This window comes from Lithobates pipiens, unplaced genomic scaffold (assembly GCF_037356315.1).
Source record: "Lithobates pipiens isolate NorthernLeopardFrog02 unplaced genomic scaffold, aLitPip1_a1.2 Scaffold_18, whole genome shotgun sequence".
Taxonomy (NCBI): domain Eukaryota; kingdom Metazoa; phylum Chordata; class Amphibia; order Anura; family Ranidae; genus Lithobates; species Lithobates pipiens.
In genome coordinates, this window is record NW_027507758.1 from 621,138,444 (window position 1) to 621,159,328 (window position 20,885).

A 20,885-nucleotide genomic window follows, 5' to 3' on the forward strand; every position below is an offset into this window, starting at 1 on the left:
AGTTCATGGGTGAAATAATCCAACAAAGAAGTGTTCAGCAGGCTTGCTGTTGAAGTACCACCGACTGTCCTCACAGGTAACCGGCCAACGTCTGTGGAAAGTGGTTTCAAAAGGCGCTTCTGTCAGGAGACGATCACTGCGCATCAATGGACGTTTCCTTCCACCAGTGGGATGTAGTCATCCAAAGGATTTCCGCAAAAAGTTGTGAGGAGAGAAAAAAAAAAAAAGACTCCAATAGTGCAGAGATACCTTTTGACTAATTTATTCAAAAAAGGTACCAATAGGTTCACAATCCATAAAAACATGCCTTGCAAGGATAAAAAGGCTCTGCTAATCTCCTCCAAAAAAACAATTCGCAAACTGCGTGTATGCGCAGCGTCCCTACAGCCATTTCGTCACAGCTAACATCATCAGTGTGACGAAATGGCCGTAGGGACGTCACACACACACACACGCAGTGTGCGTTTGCTAATTGCTTTTTTTGGAGATTAGCAGAGCCTTTTTATCTTTTATCCTTGCAAGGAACGTTTTTATGGATTGTGAACCTGTTGGTACCTTTTTTTAATAAAATAGTCAAAGGTTTCTCTGCGCTATTGGAGTCTTTTTTTCTCCCTTCGTCTTTCAGGACAGCACCTGGAGAGAGCGCAGCTCCACCCACTTTCCCAGGAAACACTGCAGATCACTTTAAAGACCGGACACTTCCACCATGGCCTCAGTTGTAGTGTTTCCTCCGGCCATGGTGGAAGCGCTGCAGGGAACCAAGGGGTGCTGCGCTCTCTCCAGGTGAGGAGAGTTGGAGGCATACCATTGTTGTTTTCTTTTTTTGTACAGACCTGGCCCAGCTTCCTCCCTTCACGTGCGGGGGTCGCTCCGGTGTCCGCTCTCCTTCATACCCAGGGGGGTCAGACCGTGGAGGTTCCCCCTCTTCTAGACCGGTGGCTGGGTCTGGGACGCGGCTGAGATTCATATCTCGCGCCGTTCGTTCAGGCTCATGCCTTCCGGGTCCGGATGACGAGCGCGTCATTCCGGCCGGGGGCGGGACTTCCGACGGTGCGACGCGGCTTCCGGTTCTGGCCGCTGGAACGCAGGGAGAGGGGGCGGTCTCTTTGGCTAACATCACTTCCGGGATTAGCGCAGAATTTAAACTGATAAAAGCGCCCAGACGCCATTGATCCTTGCTGAACGATGGAGGAGGATCAATCGGCGGTGGCAGGAGCAGGAGCCACGATTGTCAGCCAGGCTCAGGTAAGCAGGGGCAGTGGTCTCTGTCATTACTGTTTGAGCCATGTCGTTTCCTCCCTTCCTTGCATTGGGAAGCCTGCATCATTGTTTTCCTATGATGCTATTTAGGAATAATGCTTTTCAATAGTTGTTTAGTGAGTCTGTGGGGGGATTCACTGGCTGAAGAGCAAATAGAATTTGAAAATTGTTAATCTGTTCTATTTTGCAGCATATGTTCTTTTTTCTATGTTCATGTGTATTGTAACTGAGGTTTTGGGTTTTTATCCTTGGTATATTTCAGAACGCGAAAGAAAAGACCAAACATGTTTCCCCTCCTAGCAAGAGGAGGTGTCCATCATGTAAAAACTTACTTAGAGATTCTTGGACCAAGGTGTTATGCAGGTCCTGCATAAGCGACTTGGTCAAAGAAGAAGCAGCTTCCAATACCCCTGCATCTCAGCAGGGAGAGCTACTAAGTTCTTTCAGGAAAGAATTGTCAGATACCTTTGAATCTTTCCGGTCTTATTTAGACAGATGCCCAGCTGCAGGTTGTAGCTCAGCGTCCCGTTCTCACTCCCCAGCATCTGCATCCAGGGGGGGCAGTGACTCGGAGGAGGAGGAACATAGTAGGTCCTCTGCTTCTGAGGAGGAGGCAGAGGAAGTAAAGGAGGCTTCTGCTTCATCATCTCGGTATAAATTATTCCTAGAGGAGGTGGATGCCTGCTTAAAAATATCCACACTACTCTGAATATCACAGAGGATAAGGCCCAACTGTCACTACATGACAAAATGTTTCAGGGTTTGGGCGAGGTGAAACAGAGTGTTCCCGGTGCATAAGTTTCTATCCGAAACTGTCAAAAAGGAATGGAGAGACCCTGAGAGGGCTCCTTTCTTTTCCAGGTCCCTCAAACGCAGGTTTCCCTTTGAGGAGGATAGCTCTCAGGTATGGAACAAGAAACCTAAGCTCGACGCGGCCTTTTCTCAGGTCTCAAGGAATACGGATCTTGCGTTTGAGGACATGGGTATCCTCAAGGATCCCATGGACAAAAGGGCTGATTCCCTCCTAAGGAAGGCTTGGGACTTAACATTGGCAAACCTCAAGCCAGCGATGGCTTCAACAGTAGTAGCCAGAAATCTGGAGCACTGGCTAGAACAGTTAAAAGACCACATCGAGGCAGGAACGCCTAGAAAGGACCTGCTCGATACCTTGCCTGTCCTCTTAAAAGCAGTGGGGTATATGGCGGATGCCTCGGCAGAATCAATTAAGATGTCAGCCAGGTCCCTTAGCCCGGATAATCTCAGCCCGTAGGGCCTTATGGGTGAAGACATGGACAGGGGATACTGCCTCAAAAGCCAAATTATGCGGTCTTCCGTTCGAGGGAGATTTGGTGTTCGGCCCTGACCTTGAAGCCATTCTGGACAGAACGGCCGAAAAGAAGAAGGATTTTCCTGTTAAAAAGAAGGTGATTCCCCAGAGCACTAAAAATTTTCGTGCTTTTCGAAAAACCTCAGAAACCAAAGAGACAGGATATAGAAGGCCCTGGAAGCCTCAGAGGGGAGGGGGCAAGTCGGGAGTGTTATTCCGCCCCCCTACCCCGAACCCAAAAAGCCAGTGACGGTCTTCCAACTGTGGGAGCAAGGTTACAGGCCTTTTTTCCGCAGTGGAAGTCAGTGACAAACAGTCTGTTCATCCTCAAAACAATAGAAGAGGGTTACAGGCTGGAATTCGCTCATCCCCCCCCCCGCACGGTTTTATGTAACCCAGGCTCCTCGAGACCCAGAAAAATCAGTAGCCATGATCTCTATTTTGCAGGAACTGATGCAGCAAAGGGTGATCATGTACGTTCCCCCCGAGGAGGTAGGGCTAGGCTGTTACTCACACATTTTCCTTGTAAGGAAACCATCGGGCAAATTCAGATTGATTCTGAATCTGAAGATTTTAAACAAATCGATCAGATACAAGAGATTCAAGATGGATACAATTTTCTCGGTGAAGAGTCTTCTGATGCCAAACTGTTTTATGGCATCCATAGACCTAAGAGATGCATATCTCCATGTGCCTATGGCCATAGCTTCACAGAAATATCTGAGGTTTGCGGTCAGGACGGGAGGCTTGGTGCTACATCTCCAGTTCAGAGCTCTCCCGTTCAGTCTATCCTCATCTCCGAGGATATTTACAAAGATCGTAGCAGAGGCCCTAGCCCCCCTCAGGGTAGAAGGTATATCAATCGTTCCATACTTGGACGACCTTTTAATTTTTGCCAATACAAAACATCTATTGGAGAGGGACCTGGGAAGGACAGTAAGACACTTAGAGGGCCTCGGATGGCTGATAAACAGGGAAAAATCAATCATGATTGCATCCCAGTCGATAAAGTTCCTGGGATACACCATCGACTCCAGACAGGAAAAGATTTTTCTCCCAGTAGAGAAAATAGAAAAAGTTCAGAGTGCCGCGAAGAGGACCCAGACAAACCTGCCTATTTCTATCAGGGCAGCCATGTCTGTTTTGGGCCTCCTCACAGCATCCATCCCTGCAGTACAGTGGACACGCCTTCATGCAAGGGAGCTCCAACAGGCAATATTGACGAATTGGTCCTACGGGGAGTCCCTGGAGAAGCAATTCAGGATGCCCCCTCAGGTCAAGAGAAAGCTCTGGTGGTGGAGGAATCACTCAAATCTAGACAGGGGTCTACTTTGGTGTTTTCCGGTAGACCGGAGGTTGACTACAGATGCAAGCTCCTGGGGGTGGGGTGCCCACCTGGAAGGACAGATGGCCCAGGGGAGCTGGACAGTCAAGGAGGCCAGGAGATCCTCCAATTGGAGGGAACTCAGGGCCATCCTGCTCGGACTATGGGCCTTCAAGGAAGTGGTTCAAGGTCTCCATATCCAGGTCTTATCCGACAACGCCACAGCTGTATCCTATATAACAAGGCAGGGGGGCACAAGAAGCAGGGTGCTGCTATCCCTGGCCAGTCAGATTCTGTCATGGGTAGAAAGCAACCTGAGGTCCATATCAGCAGTACACCTAAAGGGAGACCTGAATGTTGTAGCGGATTTTCTGAGCAGGGAAAAAATTCGGGAATCAGAATGGAGTCTGAACCCCAAGGTTTTTCAAGATCTGACAGTGAGATGGGGACTGACTCAGATAGATCTATTCGCGTCACGGAGCAACACCAAAGTGAAGGCCTTCTTCTCTTTAAACAGGCAAGATCAGGCAAGGGGACTGGATGCCCTAGCACAACCGTGGGATTTCCACTTGTGCTACGCTTTCCCCCCTTTTCAGATGATCCCTTTGGTTCTAAAGAAATTGCAGGGGGAATCCACAAGTCTGATTTTAGTGGCCCCCTTTTGGCCCAAAAGGACATGGTTTGCTACCATACAGAGGATGGCGGTGGGACCCCACTGGGTTCTTCCTCTTCGAAGGGATCTCCTAACCCAGGGACCTCTTCAGCATCCGAACCTCGGGCAACTCAACCTAACTGGGTGGTTACTGAGGAGCAAATCTTAAAGAGAAAGGGGTTATCTGATAAGCTCGTCACAACCCTCTTAGGAAGTAGAAAAGATACTACTAGGTAAATTTATTTTAAAACGTTTTAACTCCTGGTGCCTATCAAAGGAATTCCCTCCCCAGGAGATTCTTTCGGTTCTTGAATTTCTCCATGAGGGCATGGAACTAGGGTTGGCAGCCAGTACCCTGAAGGCACAGGTGGCTGCTTTATCGTTTTTTTCTTGAGAGACAGTTATCTCAAGAACCACTTATTATTAGATTTTTTAAGGCATTGGCCAGAGCTAGGCCTGTACCATTTAAGTTTTTTCCAAAATGGGACTTGTCATTGGTTCTACAGGCATTGACCAAGGAACCTTTTGAACCCCCAGTAGAAGCGACTATCAGGTTGTGGTCGCTTAAGTTAATTCTTTTAGTGGCTATTACATCTGCTAGAAGAGTAAGCGAGTTACAAGCCTTATCAATAGTGGAGCCTTTCTGTTACATATTTCCGGACCGGGTGGTTCTTAAAACTGACCCGGGTTTCCTACCAAAAGTCTCAACAGCCTTCCATAGGACGCAGGAAATAGTTCTACCTACCTTTTGTCCTTCACCTTCAAATGCTAAGGAGAAGTCTTTTCATAGCCTAGATGTAAGAAGGTGCCTATTACACTATCTAGAGATCACAAGTAAGTTCAGGAAGTCAAACTCTCTCTTCGTCGCATTCTCAGGACCACGGAAGGGCTATAGTGCGTCCAAAAATACTATAGCTAGGTGGCTACGAATGGCTATTAGGGAAGCCTATAGAGCATCCGGAGTAGAGCCCCCCGCAGGGGTAGCGCCCATTCCACTCGGGCAGTAGCAACATCCTGGGCGGAAAGAGCGGGGGCCTCTCCGAATCGGATGTGTAAAGCGGCTACGTGGACAAGCTTCTCCACCTTCACCCGCCACTACAGGTTGGACCTGCTTTCAGCTTCAGACCAAGCGTTTGGCAGAAAGGTTCTGCAGGCGGTGGTCCCACCCTAGAGTAAGTACTCTCTTATCATCTCCAGGTGCTGTCCTGAAAGACGAAAGGGAGAAAACCCTAGTTAGACTTACCGGTAACGGTATTTCTACGAGTCTTTCAGGACAGCGCCGATGACCCACCCTAGATTGTATTAGAAAAATGTGGTGTTATTGCTATGTTCTGCTTATTTAATTTCAGCATGGCTGGAGGTACTCTATGAACAACTGAGGCCATGGTGGAAGTGTCCGGTCTTTAAAGTGATCTGCAGTGTTTCCTGGGAAAGTGGGTGGAGCTGCGCTCTCTCCAGGTGCTGTCCTAAAAGACTCGTAGAAATACCGTTACCGGTAAGTCTAACTAGGGTTTTTTTTTTCTCTCCTCACAACTTTTTGCGGAAATCCATTGGATGACTACATCCCACTGGTGGAAGGAAACGTCCATTGATGCGCAGTGATTGTCTCCTGACAGAAGCACCTTTTGAAACCACTTTCCACAAACGTTGGCCGGTTACCTGTGAGGACAGTCGGTGGTACTCCAACAGCAAGCCTGCTGTTCTACTAATGCCTCGTACACACACGATCAAACAATCCGGTGGAAAAGTCCGGCGGACTCAAGTCCGCCGGACAATCCCGCCGTGTGGGCTCCGGCTGACTTTTTTTTTACCCAAAAGTCCGGCGGACTAAGAAAGTATTTTTGCACTTTGCATTTTTGGACTCGCATTTCGGCGGACAATCCGGCCGTGTGTGTGCTAGTTCGCCACACTTTTGAAATGAACGGACTTTTCCCGCCCGGAGAAAAGTCCGCTCATTTTGAGCACATCTCCAGGTAGCCGGGGCCAGCGACACCTCCTTCACTTCACCTGGTATGGACTTAAAGGGGAACCCCTACGCCGAAAAATCAGCGTGGGGGTCCCCCCCAGGTCCATACCAGACCCTTATCCGAGCACGCTACCCGGCCAGCCAGGAAAGGGGGTGGGGACGAGCGGGCGCCCCCTCCTGAGCTGTACCAGGCCGCGTGCCCTCAACATGGGGGGGTGCCTTGGGGACCCATGTTGATGAGGACAAGGGCCTCTTCCCGACAACCCTGGCCATTGGTTGTCGGGGTCTGCGGGCTTATCGGAGTCCGGCAGCCCCCTTTAATAAGGGGGCCCCCGGATCCCGGCCCCCCACCCTATGTGAATGAGTATGGGGTACAATGTACCCCTACCCATTCACCTGGTGAAAAAAAGTAAAAAAAAAACACAACACACAAAAATAGTTTATTGCACAGCTCCGGGGGTCTTCTTCCGTCTTCGGGGGTCTTCTCGCCGGACTCCTCCGCTATCTTCTGCTCTTTTGCTAGCTCTTTCACTAGTGGAGGAGCCCGGCTTTCTTCTTCGCCGCCGCCCTCTTCTTCCGAGTTCGGGGGTCTTGTCCCCCTCTTCGGGGGTCTTGTCCCCCTTCTTCGGTTCTTCTTGCCGGGCCACCGCGCCTCCTTCTAGCTCTTTTACAGGCGGTGGCCCGGTCTTCTATCGCCACTGTCGCCGTCTTCTGTTCTTCTCTTCTTCTCTGCTTAGCTGCAGGGTATCCTTCACAGTTTATTTATTAATTTATTTATGTATTGTTTATTTCACACCTAGCGCAATTGTTTTCTTTTTAAATTTTTTACACTTATAATTTAATAGCTAGTTATAGTTAAGTTATTATTAGCTAGTTTATTATTTCAGATTTTCACATTTTTGGTTTCTCCGATTTCCAGATTTCCGAATTTGCGAATTTACCAATATTCTGAAAAATTTGTTAAACAGGTTTTTGTTCATTTGGATATTTACGAATTAACGAATTAGTCAAAATTAGTTAAAAAAACAAATTCAGAACGAAACGAATTGCACATATCTAATAGCCACCTGGTGTCCAGACGACCAGTAACAAAATGTGTTTGTGTCCTGTGTTTTTTGTTCAGTTGTGTCCCACTGCACCTCTGTGGTGCTTTTGTTGATTAAACCATACTGTGAAGCTGCAATTTATTTTGTAATATTAAAGTGGTTGTAAACCCTTACAAACCACTTTGACCTACAGGTCCAAGAAATATCTCCTAAACCTATACGGTTTAGGAGATATTTACAAAAACACAGCCACCACTGTCTACGGCGCAGGCGCACTGGGCAGGCCGCAGATCACAGCGATATGCTGCTCGGGACGGCTCCCGTGCGCATGTGCAGGAGTGACGTCATCGCGGCTCCGGCGTATCACAGCTATGCATACTAGCTCATTATGCCTTTGCCTTGCAGGTTGCATTTTTTTTTTTTTTAAATAGCCTTTACTTCCTCTTTAAGCATATGTTTTTTTACTTGCGTAAAATTAATACATTTTGTATCTTTTTATATTATCCTACTAAGACCCTTTTTGTTGCAAAAGTAACCCCCAGCCTCTAAGGTTATTTTGTTTATACAGACTTTTTTGGTTACGGTGACAACACCTGATGCGATGAGCGGCCTATGAATGTTTACCGTCGCTGTGGACTATTTAAATAGAACCTGTTGCTTGTGTTGTGTTTTTAGATCTTTTTTTTTTTTTTTTTTTTTTTATAATCTAACCCTGCTTTAAACTTATCCACAACTTTATCCCTGACCTGTCTGCTGTGTTCTTTGGCCTTCATGATGCGGTTTGTTCACCAAGGTTCTTTAGCAAACCTCTGAGGGCTTCATAGAACAGCTGTATTTATACTGAGATTAAATTACACACAGGTGGGGGGGCGTGTCTGGATGTAACAGGAGCAGGACGTGTTTCAGTGGAGCTCCGCCATCCTGATCCCATCCGCATCCATCCTGGGCCCTATTCTGCAGGACAAGTCTCCACGCCATCCCTACCTGACGCCCGCAGCCATCCGCAGCAGCCCTGGTGGTTATTATCCTGCTCGGCCGCCGATCGGTGAATTACAGGGCTATGTCTGGCCTCCTCCGCCGTGGTGCCGCCGCCATCTTGCGGCCTACCTCGCCGCCGGCCCCCCGGGCTCCGATACTGCGCTCTGCGGGTGGGGAGGCAGTGCACCGCGGCGCACACACGGCGGTCGCCCCTGGGACGGTGTGAGGCGGTGTGGGGGCTGGATGAACTGAGTAGATCCCGCGGAGCCGCTCCGGAGTGCTCGAGGCCCTCCGCCATCTTGCGGCCTCACAATCGGCCCCCATCCTCCTCCTAAGACTGCCTGGGGACTCCCCTGTTCGCCTCCTGGGACCATCGGAGGTCCCCTGCACCCAATCAAGCTGCAATTTGCGGGGCCTGACCGGCGGATAGTGTTTGGCGAGACTGTTTGGCACGTAGGACCTCACGGCCATCTTGGGGCCTGCTCTGCGCCCATCATCCGCGGTCTGGGGCTCCGCTGTCTGCGGGAAGCAGGACACCAGCTCCCTCTATGCCCGCAGGAAGTTCCAGGATGAAGGTTGGTCAGGGAGGGGGCCGGGGGAGAGGAGGGGGGTCCCTTATAGCCATCATCTGGTACCCTGCTTTCCTGGACTCACCCTTCATCTTCATCCTTGGGTCTTTCGTGTAGTACTGCAGCATCATAGTGTTGCCCCCTAGAGACTGCCGATGTGTCCTGGAGGTGACCGTACTGCCCCCCCCCCCCCGTGTACCCAACAGCACAAGTACTGCTCTGCCCTCTGTGTCTCCCCCTGCTGTATTTGTGCCCTGCTGGAGGCCCGGACCCTGAGTGAGTATCTCACCCACTCCTATCCTGACCTGCAAAGAGAACCCGGGCGTTTGCTGCCCCTTCCAGTTGGTGACGGGCTCTTCACCGCAACATCCCCCAGGATCCTCCCTCACCGCGGGGTGAACCTCGGATGGGCCACCCTAAGACCCGCTGTTCTAAATCCGGCTCCAGGACTCCACGTGCCCCCCTGCCGGCCGCTGCCTCATCCTCGAGGCGTTCCGCGGCTGTGATGGCGTCCGACGCGTGGGAGGCCGCGGATTCCGGGGAGGTGGGGGCTCCCACGGGAGCGGAGATCTTGGCAGCCATAACATCCTGTAAAGAAACCCTGACAGCCAAGATAGACTTCTTGAGTGTAGATGTTGGTCTCATCCGCCAGGACATGGATAAGTTCTGCTCGTGTGTCGCTGAAGTGGAGGATAAAATCTCTGTGGTGGAGGATACGGTCCGCTCAGACTCCAGGGAAGTTGAAGGCCTTGCAGATTCAGGTGAAGGCGCTGCAAGATCGTGCAATTGATACTGAAAATCGCCTGAGGCGCAACAATATCCGCATACTTGGACTTCCTGAAAGGGCTGAGGGCCCTAGGTCCGCTGAGTTTGCTGAAGGACTCCTGTCCACTTTGTTCAACCTGGGGGAGTTGCCACCCACCTTCGTGGTGGAGAGAGCTCACAGGGTCCCACCACTCCCTCCGAGGCCGGGGGCACCCCGCGCCCCTTCCTGCTGCGGCTGTTAAATTACCGCGACAGGGACCACATTCTTGCGGCGGCTCGTACCATGCCTGAAATCAAGTATGAGAACACCAAACTTCTATTCTTTCCGGACTTCTCTCAGGAAGTGCAGCAACGATGCAAGTCCTTTACCGATGTGAGATGCCGGCTCAGAGAAAGAGGAATTCGTTTTGGTCTACTGTATCCCATCAGGTTACGAATTACTGACGGTGATAACACCCGCTTCTTTGACACCCCGGAGGCTGCGGCGGCGTGGCTGGATGCCCACTGAACATCTGTGGTCGGGCACTTGGAATGGCTGAAAGTGATCACTGGGGGGTAGCAAAGTATCCCTCTTCTTCTTCAATGATTTGACCTGGGTAGAATCCTGGCAACATTTGTATTTTGTTCCCGGCCCTTTCTCCTCATTGAATCCAGCTTTTGCCTTAGGGCCGGTTCACACTGCGGGCGATGCGAGGCGACACCGACTTGCCTCGCCGCGACCTGCCGCGACCTCAGCGGCAACTTGCAAATGACTTCTGTATAGAAAGTAGTACAGGAACCTTTTTTCTGAGTCGGAGCGACTCGAGTCGCTCCTCTCAGAACGGTTCCATTGTACAGAACGGGGGCGACTTGTCAGATCGCGGCGAGGCAAGTCGTGTCGCCTCGCATCGCCCGCAGTGTGAACCGGCCCTTACAGTTTGTTTATTTGTCCTGCATGGCGGGATCGACTGTGATTACTCCTGCCTAAGGAGCTCCACTGGAGGCCACTGAGTTACCCACTTTTTGTGTGAGACGCACCCCCTGTCTACTTCTACTGCCCCTCCCCGTTCTCCCTCCAAGACTGGACTTTGCTTTCCAAAATTGGGGCGGACTCTACTGGGAAGGACTGTACCCACCTGTGGCCCACCATCCGGGGGCCTCAGTGAACTGAAAGTTCTAAAGTTATGGGAAGAAACCCCACATCGGTTTGTATGGGTAGATGGCCTAGTGTTTTGGTCTTCGACCTCAGTTCTTGTGATGTTGAGGTAGGGTTTTATATGTTCTGTGGGGAGGGGGCTTTTTGTCTTAAAGCTAAGTTTCAGTTACGTGCTGTTCGACTACTAAAAAGTGTGTGCACTAAATCTGGGTTTGCCTACACCTACTGGTTGCCTTGGATCATCCTGTTTTTGTTTCCCCCTGACGTCCCGTGATGGCCTCCTCTGATACTGAGTCGCTAACTATTCTATCATGGAATGTCAGGGGACTCAACTCCAAATACAAGCGCTCGCTGTTATTTCAATATCTAAAATTGCATAATCCCCACATAGTCCTGCTGCAGGAAACACATTTAACTGGTAGTAAGGTTCTGGCTCTGAAAAAACCCTGGGTGCAAAGTACTCATACTCTCGAGGGGTGTCGATACTGATCAGTAAGCGAATGCCATGTCTGATCCATGAGGTTCACTTGGATCCCCAGGGGAAATTTGCTATGGTAGTGTTGAGCATCTATAATAAGAAATATGTTATTGTAAATGTGTACTTGCCTCCTCCGAGCCAGGTGCAGGTTTTGTACACTTTATATGAGAGGTTGGCTCCGCATTGCTCGGCATGTATCCTGTTTATGGGTGATTTTAACGCCACACTGTCCCGGGACCTAGATAGACCCTCTCCACAAGCGACTTTCAATCCTGATCTTGGTTCGTGGGCCCTGGCAACTGACTATCAGGAGGTGTGGAGATGGCTTCACCCCCAGGATAGAGCATACTCCTGTTTTTCCTCCACGTTCAAAACGTCCTCCCGCATTGATCTGGCATTTGCAAATGACCTCCTCCTGGCTAATGTCCAGGCCAGCTACCTTCCCTCCGGTCTATCGGATCACCGCCCCCTTAAATTGATTATCAGGACCACCAAAACAAGGAGTAAAGCCCTTTTGGAGGCTACAGCCCCATTGGATCAATAACGTAACAGTTCACGACAGAGTTGCCCCCTCTTTGCAGGATTACTGGGTGCGCAATGTGGGGTCAGCCTCCCTGGAGATGACGTGGGATGCTTCCAAAGCCTACGGTAGGGGACCGTATATTTCTGCTGTGGCGGCAGTCAGAGCGGAACTTGGGGACAGGGTGTCTGAATTGCAGCACAGGGTTGAGGAGGCTCTAGATCAGTACTCCGCCTCAACGACGGTCCCCAACTTTGAGCACCTTTTGTCGCTCAGGCGAGAACTGCATCTCCATGTCTCAAACACCACCAGGCTGGGGCTACAAGACAGCAGACAGAAATACATTGAATATGGAGATAAGAATAGCAAACTACTAGCTATGCTGGCGCAGCAGGACAGGTCTGTAACGGTTATTCCCAAAATACTCACGGAGGACGGGGCACTGGTTACCTCTCCCGAGGATATTTTAACTGCGTTCACCAGGTTTTATACCTCTCTGTATGTCTACTCACTACCTGACTGCTTTGACCCTGCACCAATGACCTCATTGTTAGATATGCTGGCATTGGGGTGGCTCTCTGATGCGGAGCGACAGCTCCTTGTTTCGGAGATCACGCCAGAGGAGGTCACGATGGCCATTGGGTCCTTCCCGGCAGGGAGGTCCCCGGGGCCGGATGGGCTACCCATAGAGTATTATAGAGCCCACGTAGAACTACTTACCCCCAGGCTGGCTCAGATGTATCGCTCTTGTCTTCAGCAGGGCTCCCTGCAACCTTCTATGAGAGAGGCCCATATTGTTCTCATTCCAAAGCCTAATAAGGACCCCAAACAGTGCGCATCTTACAGGCCGATAGCTCTCCTCAATTGCGATTTAAAAATATTGACTAAAATACTGGCCATTAGAATTAATAAAGTAATCAAATCTCTGATTGATTCTGATCAAACTGGCTTTATGCCAGGTAGGTCCACGGATATCAATATTCTTAGACTGTTTTCCAACATTTATGCCCCCCACGATAACCAAGGCACTAGGACTATTGCCACCCTTGATATGGAAAAAGCATTTGATACGGTGGAATTGGTGTATCTGTGGGAGGTGCTTAGAAGAATGGGTTTCCCACTGCGGTTTATTGACTGGATACGCACATTGTACGCTGGTCCCCTGGCATGCATTAAACGGAATGGCTCCTTGTCTCCTTCGTTTCCCCTGCAGAGGGGCACCAGGCAGGGCTGCCCTCTTTCCCGGCCTTGTTTGCCCTAGCCATGGAACCTATTGCTGAGGCTCTCAGGAGTTCGGCTGAGGTCCGTGGTCTTCGGGTGGGCTGGCTGGAGGAGAGAGTGGCTCTCTATGCAGATGACCTTCTGCTCTTTTTGAATGATCCTGGTGACTCTTTGCGGGGCGCGCTCGGAATCATGGATGCCTTCTCTGTCTTCACCGGGTTGAAGGTGAATTGGCATAAGTCTCAACTCTTCCCGGTTGACGAAGGGGCCAAGACCTCTCCATCATCTACCACGCTTCAGTGGGTGGATAGGTTTACTTACCTACTTGGTTATTATTATCTCAAGAGAGAGCAAGGACTTTGTCCGGCTTCATCTTGAACCTGTTTTGGTAGGGATCAAGTCCAAATTGAAGGCGTGGGGCAATCTTCCCCTCTCCCTTATAGGCCGCATTAATCTTCTAAAAATGAAGATCCTTCCCAAGCTTACGTACATTTTTAGGAATTCCCCGCAATGGCTGACTAAAACCTTCTTTAACTCTCTGAAACAGCTTTTCCTCTCCTTCATTTGGGGACCCAAGTCCCCTAGATTCAGATATACCACTCTTGCCAGGCCTGTGGGTAATGGGGGGTTGGCTCTTCCTGATTGCCACAAATATTGTTTAGCTACTCAGCTTGTAACCGCCCACTGGTGGTTGCTGCCGGACCTGACCAACGCCGCAACGGTCCTGGAGGCAGCTATAGTGGGGTCTCTGGAGGCCTTGGGGTTGATATTCAGGGGGCTAAAAACTCCTCACTGCCTCACCCCTTCTATGCGCACCACTATTAGGGCGGGGGAGGCGCTGAGGGCACCCCCGCCTAACTCCTGGTCTCCCCACACCCCCCTGTGGCTGAATCCTAGCCTCCCGCAGTTTAGTACCATTCCGGACCCGCAGGCCTGGGCCAAATGTAAAATCCTGACTCTCGAACAGGTTATCACTAACGGGGAACTTACTCCCTTTCATATACTACGCACTAAATTTAATGTGCCAGCGTGGGCCCATTTTCGTTATCTTTAAATAGCACATGCGTATCGATGTCAATTTTTAGGTCAGTCGGTCGTGCTAGAATACTCTGAGCTTGAATCCATCCTTCGGGTAAAAGACCTGGAGAAACCCATGTCTCAGATTTATGGGTCCCTGCTGGTCGCTGCCGTCCCCGAGTTGTCCTCCCTCCGCAGGAAATGGGCGGAGGACATACCGGAGTTGGATGATGATGACTGGAGGGAGGTTTGGGATTTTCCATTCTCCCCTTTGGTGTCAGCCAGGGACAAATTAGTCCAATACAAAATTGTTCATAGGGCCCACTACACGCCCCACAGATTGCATCAGATGTTGCCGACACATTCCTCGGCGTGCTGGCGATGCTCTTATCGGCCAGGAGACTTCATTCACATCTTCTGGACTTGTCCAGCGATTGAGTGTTACTGGAAGGAGATTCTCCTGGTGATAGTCAGGACTACTGAGATCAGTATCCCTTGTGACCCTAAATACTGTCTGCTGGGGCTAGTGGCGCAAATGTTGCTCCTCAGAGCTAGGAAGACACTCATATCTTTGTTATTGTACTATGCACGCAAGGCCATCACCATGACCTGGAAGCAATCGTCTCCCCCCTCCATCAAATTCTGGAAAAGCCTGGTGAACGCTAGTTTGCCCCTCTATAAGGCCACCTACTCGAGCAGGGGTTGTCCACAAAAATTTGAGAAGGTGTGGACCTGCTGGTTGGATGATACCACTACGGCAACTGATGTAGTGAATAATCCATAGTTCTCTATTAAGGTCAGAGTGAGACGATAGGTTGACCCAAATGCTCCGATGATATTTTATCCTGTACGTATCACACTTAGCACAAATCCTCCTGCAATACCCTCTCCCCACATTGGGGTGTAGCTAGTTAAGGTTGTATTGTTTTGACCTGCCCTGCTGCGGCCTGTTGCTGCATCAGGAACAGATTGTATGTTAAGAGAATATGTTCTTATGTGGCCTCTTGCCACATTTGAAGGTTTACCCCTGCGTGGGAAATGTATGGCCCCTGCGTGGGCAATTTGTATACCACTGAAAACTCAATAAAAATGATTGTTTAAAAAAAAAAAAAAAATTACACACAGGTGGACTCTATTTACTAATTAGGTGACTTCTGAAGGCAATTAGTTTCACTAGATTTTAGTTAGGGGTATCGGAGTGAAGGGGGCTTAATACAAATGCTCACCACACTTTTCACATATTTATTAAAAAAAATAAAATAAAAAAATTTAAATCCATTTATCATTTTCCTTCCACTTCACAATTATGTGCCACTTTGTGTTGGTCTATCACATAAAATCCCAATAAAATACATTCATGTCTTTGGTTGTAACATGGCAAAGTGTGGAGAATTTCAAGGGGTATGAATACTTTTTCAAGTCTGTGTGTACAGTGCCTTGCGAAAGTATTCGGCCCCCTTGAACTTTTCAACCTTTTGCCACATTTCAGGCTTCAAACATAAAGATATAAAATTTTAATTTTTTGTGAAGAATCACCAACAAGTGGGACACAATCTTGAAGTGGAACGAAATCTATTGGATTTTTGAAACTTTTTTAACTAATAAAAAAATGAAAAGTGGGGCGTGCAAAATGATTCGGCCCCCTTGCGTTAATACTTTGTAGAGTCACCTTTTGCTGCGATTACAGCTGCAAGTCGCTTGGGGTATGTCTCTATCAGTTTTTCACATCGAGAGACTGAAATTCTTGCCCATTCTTCCTTGCAAAACAGCTCGAGCTCAGTGAGGTTGGATGGAGAGCGTTTGTGAACAGCAGTTTTCAGCTCTTTCTACAGATTCTCGATTGGATTCAGGTCTGGACTTTGACTTGGCCATTCTAACACCTGGATACATTTATTTGTGAACCATTCCTTTGTAGATTTTGCTGTATGTTTGGGATCATTGTCTTGTTGGAAGATAAATCTCCTTCCCAGTTTCAGGTCTTTTGCAGACTCCAACAGGTTTTCATCCAGAATGGTCCTGTATTTGGCTGCATCCATCTTCCCCTCAATTTTAACCATCTGCCCTGTCCCTGCTGAAGAAAAGCAGGCCCAAACCATGATGCTGCCACCACCATGTTTGACAGTGGGGATGGTGTGTTGAGGGTGATGAGCTGTGTTGCTTTTACGCCAAACATATCGTTTTGCATTGTGGCCAAAAAGTTTGATTTTGGTTTCATCTGACCAGAGCACCTTCTTCCACATGTTTGGTGTGTCTCCCAGGTGGCTTGTGGCAAACTTTAGACGAGACTTTTTATGGATATCTTTGAGAAATGGCTTTCTTCTTGCCACTCTTCCATAAAGGCCAGATTTGTGCAGTGTACGACTGATTGTTGTCCTATGGACAGACTCTCCCACCTCAGCTGTAGTTCTCTTCAGTTCATCCAGAGTGATCATGGGCCTCATCTCTGATCAGTCTGCTCCTTGTCTGAGCTGAAAGTTTAGAGGGGCGGCCAGGTCTTGGTAGATTTGCAGTGGTCTGATACTCCTTCCATTTTAAAATGATCGCTTGCACAGTGCTCCTTGGGATGTTTAAAGCTTGGGAAATCTTTTTGTATCCAAATCCGGCTTTAAACTTCTCCACAACAGTATTACGAACCTGCCTGGTGTGTTCCTTGGTCTTCATGATGCTCTCTGCACTTTCAACAGAACCCTGAGACTATCACAGAGCAGGTGCATTTATACAGAGACTTGATTACACACAGGTGGATTCTATTTATCACCATCAGTCATTTAGGACAACATTGGATCATTCAGAGATCCTCGCTGAACTTCTGGAGTGAGTTTGCTGCACTGAAAGTAAAGGGGCCGAATAATTTTGCACGCACCACTTTTCAGTTTTTTATTTGCTAAAAAAGTTTAAAATATCCAATAGATTTCATTCCACTTCACAATTGTGTCCCACTTGTTGGTGATTCTTCACAAAAAATAAAAATTTTATATCTTTATGTTTGAAGCCTGAAATGTGGCAAAAGGTTGAAAAGTTCAAGGGGGCCGAATACTTTCGCAAGGCACTGTATGTGTGTGTATGTATATTATATATATATATATATATATATATATATATATAGAGAGAGAGAGAGAGAGATATAGAGACATATATATTAGAGATATCTCTCTCTCTCTCTCTCTCTCTCTCTCTCTCTCTCTCTCTCTCTCTCTCTCTCTCTCTCTCTCTCTCTCTCTCTCTCTCATTCATATATATAGTCTTAGAAACAGACATCAAATTTGTTTGAGGGGATACTTTTCCAACAAATGCCTTGGTAACAATTACACAGGCTGTCGTCAAACAATGGGAACTTAGATACCACTGTTGCATTTTGGTTAACAGTTGGATCAGATAGTTGGATCGGCCTACTGTTCTGTAACTGCGGAAAACAATAGCTCTGCTTTTCTGACATAGACAACCTATGGCATGTATGATACCACAGTGCCATCTTGAGGTCTGATTGGAGAATGTTTCTCTAATTGATAAACAGTATTTGGGAAAGGGGCCACACCCATGTGGGGATGGTAAGCTTTTCCAAATAGAAAGCTGTTAGGCATAAGCTGACATGAGCAATCGATAATGACTTCACACCCAGGAAGGTCTGTGCTAGCCAGAAGAAACTATACCTTTTTAAGATGCATTTGCCTCATCTCCAGCAACTGCTTATAGATTAAGCCTGGGCCCTTGTTGCCTGTGGAGAACATAAACCCTACTGTAGCCGGAGTTGAGTAACTTTTAAGCGTATTTCTACCGTTTACAGACCATAGGCTGGTTATTTTGCTAGGAAGCAGGTAGCTTGGTATAGGTATACATAGTTACATAGTTAGTCAGGTTGAAAAAAGACACAAGTCCATCTAGTTCAACCACAAAAAATAATAATATCATACAATCCCATATACCCAATTCTATACCCACAGTTGATCCAGAGGTATATCTGTTAGTCTTTTGTTTAGTAAAAGCGCATTAATTCACTGCAGAGGCTGGACGAATGCTTGTCACACTCACCCAAGAAAATATTTGAATACCCCCCTTAGCTTCCTTGTTTATAACACAAAGGAACTTAAATAAACCAAAGCAAAACAAAATTGCATACTCCTGACCCCTTCGCAAAGTACAATATCTTGGGCATTACCTAGTCCCCATGCCACATCAATGTAACTGTTGTATCTTATTAAATAAGTTGTGGGTTACATACTTCTCTACTGCTCTCTACTGTCTACCCACCAAGAGTTAAAGTGGTTGTACACCCTGTACAAATTTTTTTACCTACAGGTAAGCCTATATTAAGGCTTACTTGTAGGTGCTTGAAATACCTCCTAAACCTCCACGGTTTGAGATATTTTCAAAAGACCCGGGCACCGAGGACTATGGCGCATGTGCACTTTAGAAAGGGCACATCGTGCCATTTATAATAGGGGTCATGCCGTGACTGGCGGCTCCCGATGCATAGTAGCCCATTATTTTTTTACCTTTGCAGGGAAATAAAGAGGAAGTAAAACCCCCCAGGGTTTACTTCCTCTTTAATTGTTCCTTTTAACAGATTGTGTGTTATCGATATTTGGCACCTTGAAAATTCCAAGAACCTGTTCCTTCACCTATAAAAGACAGTTGTGTCCTCACTCTCTGACTAAGGTCCATGAATAAAGAAATGATCTGGTAGGAGATCAGAGGACCCATTTACTAGTTACCTTGAGGGGGGAATTGTAAGATCCTCAGAGACAAAGCTGCCTGATGTGGGCGGAGTCCTGGTTTAGGGGAACCAATCAGCTCATGTCTAGTAATAATCTTTGTATTTCTATTTTAGTAGATGGACGGGAGATGAGGAAAACCTCAGAGGATTGTCTCACTTTGTCTCCAGACTGTGAAGTAGAAGATGAGGACATCACACAGTATAGTCCAGGAGAAAACCCGACTACCTCAAATGTCCATCCGGCACCACACAGTGTAGATGGACCATCGTATTCCTCTTATCCTAAGAAACCTCAGACTGCGAGGGACGGTGCCGTCCTTCCAACCGATAAGAGGTTTTCCTGTACTGAGTGCGGGAAGTTTTTCCAAATTAAATCTAATCTTAACATGCATAAAAGATCTCACACAGGGGAGAAGCCATATTGCTGTGCTGAATGCGGGAAATGTTTTTCAAAGAAGTCCCATCTTACCACACATCAGAGATTGCACACAGGGGAGAAGCCATTTTCCTGTCCTTCTTGCAGCAAATGTTTTGTACAGAAATCGGAACTTGTTATACATCAGAGATCTCACACGGGGGAGAAGCCGTTTTCCTGTACTGAGTGCGGGAAATGTTATTCAAGGAAATCACATCTTTGCAGACATCAGAGATTGCACACTCACAATTATAAGGTAGATGAGTAACAATCACTGATAGTTTAGATTTATACACAAGTGTATTTATTACAATACGTGTTTTATTATACATTTAGGGTGGAAACCTCAAGAATTATAATATTGTTGTTAAAGACAAGGATGACTATGGAGTGACGAAGCAGATTTCTGATGGACCCAAGGGCATCGTTATAGAGCCATCAGGTAGGAGAAACCCACCAGAGAGATGTCCCCGTCCTCGCTATTCCCGGGATTCCATACAGGAAGATCACACCATCGATCACCATCATCAGGTAAATTCATACTTATCATTGGTAACTATGACTTATACACAAATGTGTTTGAAACAATGAATGTGTTACCAAATTTTCAGAGTGGAGACCTGGAGGATTATAATATTGTGGTCAAAGAAGAGTATAAAGAGGAGGATGAGGCATATGGAGTGATGGGGGAGTTTTCAGAAGAACACAAGGATGTGATGAAGTCCCCTAATACCAGGGACCCACCAGAGAGATGTCTGCGTCCCATGTATTCCACACAGGAAGATCACACCATCCCTCACCATTACAAGGTTGGTGGGACAGAGCATCTAGAACAGTGATTCTCAACCAGGGTTCCTCCAGAGGTTGCTAGGGGTTCCTTCAGCATTGGGCAATTTCTGCCTCTCAGATAAGTTCCCACTCACACAATTGATCTTTTTAACTATCTGCAAGGAGGTAATTCTTCCCAAGGACCACAAGTGTAAGGACCATTCTTCCCACTGACCATCACACTAATGTATTATGAGTTGTAGATTTCAAATTTTTAACAGGGGTTCCCTGAGATCGGAGATCTATTTTTAAGGGTTCCTCTGTGTTGAAAAGGTTGAGAAAGGCTGATCTAGAAGATGGGACTGGTAGAAACAATGAGTTGGTTTTTTTTTGGGATATCACATCATAAAAACTTATATTTTACAGATGATAATTTCTCTCATTCTCTTGGTTTAGGGTGAAGATATGATAGATATAAAAGTTGAGAGCAACACAGAAGAAGAAGAGACGTATGTGAGGGATGATCAGCAGTCTATGGAGGAGGATGAAGTAACGGGGACATTTATAGAGGAGGACTCTCCTACAGAGATCAGCACAGGTGGGTCATTAACCACTTAAGCAATGGACCATTTGGCTGGCAAAAGACCAGAGCACTTTTTGCGATTCGGAACTGCGTCGCTTTAACTGACAATTGTGCGGTCGTGCGACGTGCCTCCCAAACAACAAATTT

General features: G+C 47.7%; 2 protein-coding genes across 2 annotated transcripts in view; both read left to right on the top strand.

Moving 5' to 3' along the window:
* Positions 1-20,885, top strand: part of LOC143986855 (uncharacterized) — a 121,533-nt gene that overhangs the window by 73,134 nt on the left and 27,514 nt on the right. Inside the window, 4 exon segments of the mRNA XM_077485263.1 lie at positions 19,087-19,643; positions 19,724-19,918; positions 19,999-20,196; positions 20,612-20,753. Of these exon segments, the coding sequence (XP_077341389.1) occupies positions 19,087-19,643; positions 19,724-19,918; positions 19,999-20,196; positions 20,612-20,753 (1,092 nt within the window).
* LOC143989434 (uncharacterized) overlaps positions 1-20,885 on the top strand; it is a 164,907-nt gene that overhangs the window by 73,131 nt on the left and 70,891 nt on the right. The gene's annotated exons all lie outside the window — the stretch shown is intronic.